This window comes from Polyergus mexicanus, unplaced genomic scaffold (genome assembly GCF_030449975.1).
Source record: "Polyergus mexicanus isolate NDT 795.1 unplaced genomic scaffold, iyPolMexi1.0 SCAF_24, whole genome shotgun sequence".
NCBI classification, from domain to species: Eukaryota; Metazoa; Arthropoda; class Insecta; order Hymenoptera; family Formicidae; genus Polyergus; species Polyergus mexicanus.
Window position 1 is genome coordinate 2,720,849 of NW_027223344.1, and position 11,059 is coordinate 2,731,907.

The window sequence follows — 11,059 nt, forward strand, 5'->3', positions numbered from 1 at the left end:
ATATGCTACTAACAAACGGATGTCCACTGACGTTCATATTCAACATATTGCAAGAGCGCTCAAAATCTCTGTCATTTACACACAATAAATTTGACAAGACGGATACCACGATTAGTAACGACGAAACTTCTGAAACATCATGCATTTTTTAACATCCCATACGTTCCAACTATTTCGGAACGATTCAGGTTTGTGGTCCGTAATTTACAAAATTATCAAATACCGGTATGAATAAATTGCGCAAATTTCTCTGCGTGGATAAAAACAATTTGCCAAAAAAACTACGCAATCTCTACAAAATCTCCTGCAAGGACTACGATGCATCTTATGTCGGCCAGACAAGCAGACTTCTAAAAACTCGAGTAGCGGAACATCGGAACCACATCAGAAGAACCGCACAATATTCTGTTATCGACGCACTACAGGTTAAGTAATCATGATTTTGAATGGGATAATGTGGAAATCTTGGATGAAGAACACATATATGAAAGGCGTTTGATGTCGGAGATGATTTTTATAAAACGACAAACTAACAGTTTAAACCTCCACGAAGCGCTTGCATCAAGCGTATATCACGGAAAATTTATCAATAATTTAAAAATCTATCTTCATCGCGCAATGATATGTCATAGACGCTTATTTTTCTCTTCTTGCGGATAGTCTGTGTTTATTATTTATTTATTCTTGTTACAATGTCATACGCGAACATTTTATATTTGACATTATCATATGCGAGTTTGATTTAGCAGCCGATAGTTGTGTCTTGCTGTCATTGGCCCGCGGTGTTCTCGATGTTGAGGTGAATCTCTTCCGTTTCATTTCCGACGCTGTACTATATTTCCCTTTTTTAATACTTTCCATACATGTGTTACATTAGGTCTTAAAAAAAAAATTAGAATGGTCCTTCGTGTGACTCAAGGAATTTCTTCTTTCACGGCTGGCACCGCCCTTACGGAAAAATACACTAAACTTTGATGGTTAACAATCAAATTTGAGTGTTAACACTCAAATTTGTGAATAAGTTGAGTGTTTGTCATCAAAGTTGAAGGTTAACATTTAAATTTAAGTGTAGATTGAGTGTTAACCATCAAAGTATGATATAAATTGTGGTTTAACTTTCAATGATGAGTATAGGTTAAAGGTTGACCCTCATCGTAGGATGTTGTTTGGTGTTAACCTTCAATGTTTAGTGTCGATTTGATCAGTGTTATGATAATTCCCTCATCGTTGGGTGTCGTTTAGGTATTTTCCAGCAAGGTAGACAGATGACACATAGTGTACACAATATCACATGAGTGGCTGTCAAATGAAGAAATTTAAAATTCCATTTGATAGCCAATCGTGTGATACTGTGTATTAACACTGTTTCATCTGCTTTGTTGGAAAACACCCATTGTGTTAATTTTCTTTAAGTATCGATTGACGGCCGTCATTGATGTCGAATATCGATTAGTAGCTGATGTATATATAATTGCACATAATTGACTAATACAATAATTGTAATAATATATAATACAAAATAAAACTAAAACCTAACAAGTAATAACTTTAAATTCATTTAATAATTTTTAATAAATATTTATATTAATTTTTAACATACCCATAATTAAAATTGAGATTTGAATGTTATTAATTTGTAAATACTAATTGTAAATATAATTATATTAATTATAATTAATTATATTATATTTCGGAAGGATTATAATATTATTATTATATGAATTGAGGGTAATTTTTGAACAAATAATAAATACAGAATTAGTTGCTTCTACTGACGAATTCATGTTATTTATTATGTATATTTTATACATATTTTGTAAATTTCACACTTTTTTTAAATAATAGCTTTGTGCAATATTTTTAAATAATATAAACATTACAATATAAGCATACATATATATATAATATAAACATAAAAAATATAACATAAAACATACATGGTGATTGAATCAATCAGTTTCTTTATTATTTACCAAGGGCATTATATAATTTGTTGTATCATTATCGCCAGGTAAGAGAATACATTTATTAGTAATCTGTTCTGGTTTACAGGTTAAAATATTATTTGTTATTTCCACAGCATAACAATAACTAGCTGATGAGATATTATAATGCGAGCATAATGTTATATCTTCTAATATTTCAATCGAATTACCAACAACTACAAATGCAGTAGCACCAGTTTCTAAAATAACTGAAATAATTGATTTAATCGTCATTAATTCACCTAATTCTGTTTGTATTATACTATTATTCCGTTTATACATTCTGTTGTAAGAATTGCTATGATAAGTGATACCATTGTATATGAATCGCTGATACGATTTCCCATTATTGTTCTCAATCCTTTCGTTAATCAAAGCTTGTATGGAAATTTTTTCAACTAAATTTAAGAGTATGTTTTTTCCAGTACCAATAATTTTCACAATATCATTATTAACATTTCGCGCTTGACCGTATTTACTTTTATTATGACCTAACATATGATTAAATAATTTTTTCCCTTCTTGATTGCAATTTCTTTTATTAAATTTGTCGTTATATTTTATGTTTTGCAATCTTAAATAAGATTTACAAATCTGTTTCAAAACAAATTGTGAACTGTGTAACATTTTCCTCAATACATAATTATAACTCTCATAAGGAAATGCTGACCAAGCCCATAAAGCACCAAAATATTTAATTGATTTTGGTATATATAGTAATAGATGAACATTATATTTCATACATTCTGCACCATATAGTAAGGGAATTCGTTCAACAAATATTTGAAGTGCTCTTTCAGCTTGTACATAATCTTCGTTTGTTATTTTTTCGCATAAAAACTTATATATTGCAAAAACTAGAAGCGACCAATGTTTATAGTAAGGTTTTGAAAGTACATTTTTTAAACATGGCATAGAATAATAAAGAAGGAAATTTTTTAATTCGGAAGCTTTCCAAACTTTAATATCATTGATTGATCTTGGTGTCCGTGTTATTTCACTTGGTGGTCGGATTGAAGTTAATTTTTTGTCAAAAATATCCTTTTTTGTACCAATATACGAAGGATTATGACAATTTGTAAACCAAACGATGATAAAGGATTTTACCACACCTAGAAGTATGGAATGCATATATTCCGGAGGAAATGATTGTATAATATCAAAACCAGGTACAAACATTAAATGAGACATGCCTTTTACACCACGAACAACCTTTTTTTTTCTAACCGCTTTTTGAGAATCTTTTAAATGTTGATTCTTTGTTCTTGCTTTACCTTTTTCCAAATATACACGAGCGTAATCATTTCCTACTTTCACTCTATCACCTGGACATAGGCAAAATGAACAGCCAAATTTACCATTAAATTGATGTACATTCTGAAGTGCACATCGTGCAACTGAATCAACAGGTGCAACAATTGTATGTACTCTAACATGAACAGGTGCATCTAAACCAGGGGGCAAACAATGAAAACCATTTTCATGTAAATCTTTTAAGTCATCTACGAACGGTTTCAAAAATAAATCCATTACGGGTTTTTTTGCTGAACACCAGATACTTGAAAGTAAGATGTTTTCTTTACGTAGACAATACGGTAATTCATTGATTGCCACTTGGATTGGACACATGGATACTTTTGAAGATTTGAAAGTATCCACTCCGTCAGAATTCCATTGAAGAGTTATATCATAATCTCTAATAACTCCATTTCTACGCAGTCTTCGATATGATTCCCCACTAGTTATATCTGAAAGTATACTAGACTGTTCTGCACAACTTCTTTGCAATTTATAAAAAAGCGGTCCTGATAATAAATTACGTAATTGATCTTTTAACGGTAAATGTACAAAATAATGCCCACCACGTACTAAATCAATTCTCATATACCATGTATTACAAGACGTACAATTAATATGAGTCATTTGTTCAAAATTTAATTCCACAAAACATTCCGGACAATAGAAAATTGTTTTCATGTTTGCGGTTTTCGGAAATTTTTTTAAGAATAAGTGCCGAGAAAAATTTAGTGTAATTGGAAGATGACAATTTATTAAATTTAGAAGATCATCAAATGCTAGATCTGTTAAGCCACGACGGATTATAAAGCTCATGATAAGGAGATCACTTTCATCTTGGGTTAATGGACAGTTTTCATAAATCGGTTGCCTCATCTGCAAAGAAATTGTTTTCTAAAATTATCTACAAAATTCCATTCTGATTAGCAAAATGTAATTAGAGATGTTATATGAAATTTTAATAAAATATATGAAATATTTCATACATAAAAACACATATAGTTTAAATTAAAAGTATATCATAATATAATATCATATAATTTCATACATTAATTGCTTTAAAGGAAATGTTAAAATTAACACAAAGTACAAAAATTCGGTTTTTCTAACACAAAAAAATTAGCAGTAGTATAGTAAACATAATTTATACTGAGAGTAATCCAATTCTTACTTCTTCATTATTGCCATCTTCACCATGTGCATCATCAAAAATATTTTCTTCATCATTGGCATTATTAACTTGGTTGTTATAGATTTCATCATCGCTACTGTTATTTTCATCTATTGAGGAATGCTCATTAATTTCTTCAAACTGTTGAAGCGCTTCATCGTGCATGCCAATTATATTCACTACTGCATTATTTTCTTCCTGCAATAAATATATAGTCAAATTATTAGATACTTACATAATTTGTTGAAAATATACACTGTTTAGACAAAAACAAAGCCGAATAAAAACATTTCATAAAAAGTAACTAAATGCGGATAAACAAACTTTTTGATTGGCTTTTGAAATAATTTGTTAGCAAATATTGTGCTATATTTTACAAAAAGATTTCTTATATGTTATATAAATTAAAACATTTCTTATATGTTATATATATAAAATAAATATCCATGTTGAGGTTGTTTTATATATATAATTTTATAATCCTATTATTTTTTATAAGTATACCTGATTATTGAAAATCAATTCAGCTTGTATTTCGTTCCTTCGTCGAGATTGAATAGTTGTTGCTGGAACTTCTTCTCTTGCATCTTGAAGATATTTTCTATATGGTCCTCTACTATTCATAACAATTCGTAAATATGAAAAACGGGGAATAACTTATAACTTGCAATACAACTTGCAATAACTGTTCATTGCGTAGCTAATACACCTGTTTGTTTGTCACTTTTAGCGTTTGTATATTTTATAATAACGATCCCGTTTTCAGTTTTCACTATTCACCAACAAACACGTGATCGGGACACAAATTAAAGCAACACAAACGGCCATGATATTGACGTAAAATTTCGTCGTCGCACTTTATTGTTAACCATTCCCTGAATTCCACAGCGATACTATAATTTTTATTGACGAACTCGACAAGCAAACAATCATCATTATTCATTATGTACAAATAACAATGAAATCTCAAACATAAAGAAAACCGACAAAAACTTGCAAAATAATTTCATGCCAACTATCGAGAGATACCGAGTATTGCCGAGCAGTGTTGTTACATGAGCCCCCTTTTTTGCGCATATGCGTCGAATCCGATATCAGTAAAATGCTTCGATCGAGTGAAAAAGAGTTCCTTATAGCCTTTGTTTTATCGTTTGTAAAAATTTTATTTTTTTTCTTATGGTTTTTGACTTTTCATTTGTAAAAACTTAAATTTTAAATATATAACTTTTTATTACTCGAAGCATTTTACTGATACTGGATTTGTCGTACGTGCACAAAAAAGGGGCCCATCTAACAACATTGCTCGGCAGTACTCGGTACTTCGGTAGTTGGCATCGTGCAATTGTTTTGGAAGTTCTTCTCGGTTCTTTATATAGTTGAGATTTCATCGTTATTTGTATATAATGAATAACAATGATTGTTTGCTCGTCGAATTCGTCAATGAAAATAATAGTATCGCTGTGGGATTTAGAGAATGGTTAACAATAAAGTACAACATGAAATGTTACAAGAACTAGTAAATAAAGGAAACTCTGTTCAAATATCATGGCCCTCTTGTGAAATTAAGAGTGCGATGAAAATGAAAAAAATCATTAAAACGTTAACAGAAAAAGATTGGAATACGACGGTAATCAAAATTCTTGCATTTGGAGGTATATATATATGCAAGACATACATTTATATAATGCATATGCATACATGTATATAATCAAATATAAATTTTTACCAAATAGAAATTAACCTATAAAATCTCTGTAAAATAAAAGTTACTTATATAGCAACTAAAATCTTATAATTAATAAGGGCTCCGATGTTCGCATTAATGAATCGAGTATATCACACTGCATGCGAGTAAGCAAGCCGACGCGGACGAGTGAGTGAGCGAGTGAGCGCGTTCAAGAATATTTGATGAGGCCTACTTATTATTAGAAAATTTACAATATAACCAAATTTGCTCATGTAACTGCAATAATAACATCGATACTCGGTGAACATTGTTTTTTCTAGAATGGACAGATATGCATCGACAGTTATTAGAAATACAGAAATTTAATATTAAAAATCCATGTAAGGGTGATAGAAAGAAATTGATGAAAAAATCATTTACTGATGACCATGAGTCTGATGATGATGAATATAACCAATGTACTAAAAAACGAAAAACTGAATTGAAAGTAAATATAATGATTAAATGTCAATGTTATTATAAATCATTCGTATACTTATATTAGTATATTCATATTTTTATATATTCTCGATCTTTACAGATTAACAAACGATCTAAAATGAAAGCTGGAGCGTTGATACAACAAAATATGTTGCCTAATCTAAAAAAACAAACATCTTATATAAAAAATGTAAGTAAATGTCTTTTACTATCTTTTATCTGCATGCTGCAAACTTGCGATATTTGTGCAATTTATGGTCACATACGACCATCGCTTGATCACATAGATTCACGAATCAATGCATTAAAATAACAAAGCATCCAATGTGCTTATTATATTCATTCTATTTTTTTGTTTTTCAATGTTATTCATTTTTAGTGGTGTACTTCTTCGGATGAAGACGAAACATTAATTTCATCTGACGATGAAAATTACAAGCCATCGAACAAAAAGGAAGAAACAAAAACGTTCAATATGAATGGTACTCAGCAACAGCAAGAAAGTCTAATAGCGAACTCAGTATTAAAAAGTATAAAAACTATAAATATTCCCGGGAAAAAAAGTCCATGTATAATTATATATAATTATATATAATTATATATAAATATATATGAAATATGCTCATATATAATTATATATAAAATATATATATATATATATATATATATATATATATATATATATATATAATTGTATAAAATTATATATAAATATATATAATCTCATATACGGTTATATATGATAATATATTACATCATACAGGATTATATATAACTATATATACATCATATGTGTGGATAATTATATATAATCATATATATTTGTATATATTTATATATGAGCATATTTCATATATAATTATATATGGGCCATTTTTTCCCGGGTTATCTAATATTTAATGAATACAGTAGTGAACGATGAAACGAAATAAACATTATACATTCAAAATATAATTGTTATTATAAATTAATACAAATTTTATTACAGAAATAACAAAAATAGAAACTGTAGCAGACCGGGTGATACAAAAATTACAAAGTATTGAAAATTTAACCCAAAATGTAAGGATTGTCCGTTCTGATGATTTAGTAAGAATATCACTTATATTATAAATTATACATCTATTAAAAGTTTATTTTATTAGTTATGAAAATGTTTGTCTTTATATTTTCTAATATACATTTTACAGGTGCAGCAATTAGAAAAAGATAATGAGAAAATAAATGATAAGGTTAATGTTGAGAAAGTTCTTCTCATTGATACGTCAATTAATAAAAATGAAATAATTTTGTGCAATAATGAAAATATTTTACAGAAAGTCAAGATTGATACAGATGTCAAAATTAATATTGCATCGCCTACAAAAAGTTTGCAAATTGTCAATGATATGACTTGTGTAAGTGAGAGTATATGTATTACTTGTTATAAATTAATATCTTGTATGTACAAATTGAAATTCTGTATGTTTATGTATTTTGCAGAAAGTCGAAACAGATGTAAAAGTAAATATGGCATCGTCTGCAGAGAATCCGCAAAGTGCGAATAATGCTTGTGTAGACAAGGTATGTACTTATTCGCTGTAAATTGATCGTATCTTGTGCAAAATTAAAATGTATGCAAATTTTCGTATATTTTTTTATAATGGAAAATGAGAATTTATCTGCAATTTTTAATTCTTTGAGAGTTTTCACTATATTTTATTGTTATCATCTGTTATATAGAATATGATATCACTTAGTCGAGGAGTCAATATTCCAGAAAGTATTATGCGGAAAATTCGGACTTCTGATATTGGTAAAATGACCTGCGATTTAATGGGTCATTTGTTTTCAACACAAGAGATTGCGTGTTCATCTAGAACAGGAAAAAAGAACAACATAAAATCAATAGAAAGTTCAATAGAGAGGAAAAAAAAACCTTTGGACCAAGATCATAAATTTAATGCAATAAAAGGTAAACATTATAAGGATTTTTTTTAATTTATCGCATTTTTAATCAATTAATTGCTATTCTTTTTAATTTGTATTAACACTGTAATATTAATACATATGTATACTGCGAACAAAAAGTATTTGTGTGCAAGAAAACTACGTTAAAATTAAAATGAATTTATAAAATTTTAATAATAATTTATATATTTGTTTACAGATTATGTACTACTCACATTTAAAAATGTGAACAATGCGGAACAGTTATTCAATACTGCAGTAACTAATAAATGTAAGAATGTCGCACGGAACTTCAAAAAAGTCTCGACTTCAGAAAAAGCTTAATATGATTGATTCAACATACAATGCCTATTATAATATATATATATATATATATATATATATAAGTACAAAACTTGCAGCAAGCTTTAAAAAAAAATCGAAAAGATTATTTTTCTTTTATTTAAATTAGATTAAATACAAGATTAGATTTTAAATACAAGTTTTATTTTAAATGTATACAAAATACTTTACGTCTTATTTTATTTGATATATTTTATTTGATATTATATGATTTGTTTCATAAATTATACTTTCCATCGTATTTAGAGAAATAAAAGTTGAATTTTTGAAAGATGTAATTAAAAATAAGAAATCAGAGTGATTTTTTTTATCATTCATTTACTACTTTGTTTAGGGAATCTGAAATGAAAATGAGAGTAATACCCTAATAAGAGTATATGTATATAAATCCCGCATCTGATGATGATTTTGCATATATTATCGAATGCAAATTGAGAACATTCAAATATGGGGTTTACTCTCATTTGGGTGTTACTTTCATTTGAGGATTCTTATTTTCAGGGTTACCGTCATTTTTAAGGATTAACCATTAACTGAAGGTTAACCATCAATTAACTATCACTTAAAGATTAACCTTCAATCAATGGTCCGAAATCACACCCAACTTTGAAGGGTTTTTTTGATGTTTTTTTAATGGTCAACACCCAAAAGTTGAGTGTATTTTTCCGTAAGGGCGGAGGAAGATTCTTCTCGTTTTCTCATCGATACTGTGAGCCATGACTCAAGATATGCGCATACTTTAATTAATACGTATGTAACCGCCGTATGTCTTTTTTTTGTTCACATACTATTTGATCCACATGTTTTTTTTTTGTCTATTTGTATAGCACTCACTGAAGATGATGGTCCGCTCCAGAGGACCGAAACGTTCAAAATTTACCACAATAAATAATTATTAGTTAGAATATTTTCGGAAATGTAACCGCGCTTGGCTCTTAATTAGCCCGATTTCCTTTGTTTGTTTTTCGTGAGAATCTTTATTTTATATATTTATTTTACATAAATTAAATAAATTCTCAATAATTATGTGTCCTGTGTTCAACACAAACACATCAATACAAATAGAACAATTTTTAAAAATAATCTTTATCATTTATAATCGTTTCTATATAAATTTATTTTGAACAAGAATAATTTACCGACTATTTGTTCATCAAAAATCAAGTCTTTAAAATATACAGTTGGCAATTAACAGCGGACAATACATATATATATATATTTATTTCAATACACATCAAAACTGTAACGACCTTATAATTTACATAAACCACATATTTTCAACAGAAAAGTTATTATTTTGAGCGTTTAATCGCCTTATATGCCTTCCGTGGCAGAATTTTGACTGCGGAAAAAGTTCGCCGCAGAGCCATCTCGCAACATAATGGCGGCACTGATTGTGCCCATGTATAGCATTCGCGAGAAAACATATTTATAATCCTTGAAAAGTAATTGCGGTGCGCTCAGACATCAGGCTCTTTGGCCGCAATATAAATTTAAATAGTAAGCTTTTCAACGACTTAAAAAAAAAAACAAATTTTTAAGAAGATTAAAAATTATAAAGACTGTATGTAACATTCACTGAAAAATTAAATTTTTATGCATTTTATGCATATTAAATGGAATTGATAAAATTATATTAGAAACAATCGGTCTATAATATAATTGAACATAAATATGCAAAATAAATTTAATATTGAATTTCTAAACAGAATATTTATGTATGATGCAAAAAACATTTATCAAATATTAAGATTAAATGTAATTTTATATACTAGACAAGTTTATTGAAGATATCAATTTATTTAATACAAATAAAGGAGAAAGAGAAACAAATTTAGGAGATTGATTAGATATTTAATTTTAAAATATTTGTTATATATATATATATATATATATATATATATATATATATACATATAATATACATAAATATATATATAAATACATATATATATACATATATAATATATACATAATTTTTTTAATAAATATTTATACCAATTTTTCACAATTAATGCATGTACTTGGCGCCTTTTTTTACCTTTTTTTAAAAAGGAAATTTTTTAGAGTTTCATTTACTAGAAAAGTTTATTAAAGATATAAATTTATTTAATAAAAATATAGAAGTGAGGAACAAATTTAGAAAAT

General features: G+C 28.0%; 2 protein-coding genes across 2 annotated transcripts; one reads left to right on the top strand and one right to left on the bottom strand.

Moving 5' to 3' along the window:
* Positions 1–1,949: 1,949 nt before the first annotated feature.
* Positions 1,950–5,787, bottom strand: LOC138942869 (uncharacterized). Its single transcript, XM_070313332.1, has 5 exons — positions 5,748–5,787; positions 4,957–5,108; positions 4,453–4,650; positions 3,260–4,157; positions 1,950–2,194 (listed from the first exon to the last, which is right to left on the bottom strand). The coding sequence occupies exons 1-5, from the start codon at positions 5,785–5,787 to the stop codon at positions 1,950–1,952; spliced, it is 1,533 nt and encodes a 510-aa protein (XP_070169433.1).
* Positions 5,788–5,926: 139 nt separating this feature from the next.
* On the top strand, positions 5,927–8,011 carry LOC138942870 (uncharacterized). The gene is made up of 7 exons (XM_070313334.1): positions 5,927–6,104; positions 6,460–6,626; positions 6,720–6,809; positions 6,999–7,149; positions 7,608–7,708; positions 7,810–7,851; positions 7,955–8,011. The coding sequence occupies exons 1-7, from the start codon at positions 5,927–5,929 to the stop codon at positions 8,009–8,011; spliced, it is 786 nt and encodes a 261-aa protein (XP_070169435.1).
* The last annotated feature ends 3,048 nt before the right edge of the window (positions 8,012–11,059 follow it).

What these genes read in the sequence shown, in the direction of transcription:
- LOC138942869 (XM_070313332.1), bottom strand. Translation starts at nt 5,787, where the DNA reads ATGCCAACTACCGAAGTACCGAGTACTGCCGAGCAATGTT. An exon ending in AAGATGGCAATAATGAAGAA is followed by an intron (nt 4,158 to 4,452) that starts GTAAGAATTGGA and finishes ATTTCTTTGCAG; the next exon opens with ATGAGGCAACCGATTTATGA. An exon ending in TCGTGTATATTTGGAAAAAG is followed by an intron (nt 2,195 to 3,259) that starts GTAAAGCAAGAA and finishes CAATTATTTCAG; the next exon opens with TTATTTTAGAAACTGGTGCT.
- LOC138942870 (XM_070313334.1), top strand. Translation starts at nt 5,927, where the DNA reads ATGGTTAACAATAAAGTACAACATGAAATGTTACAAGAACTAGTAAAT. An exon ending in AAACATCTTATATAAAAAAT is followed by an intron (nt 6,810 to 6,998) that starts GTAAGTAAATGT and finishes ATTCATTTTTAG; the next exon opens with TGGTGTACTTCTTCGGATGA. An exon ending in ATGAGAAAATAAATGATAAG is followed by an intron (nt 7,852 to 7,954) that starts GTTAATGTTGAG and finishes AGATTGATACAG; the next exon opens with ATGTCAAAATTAATATTGCA.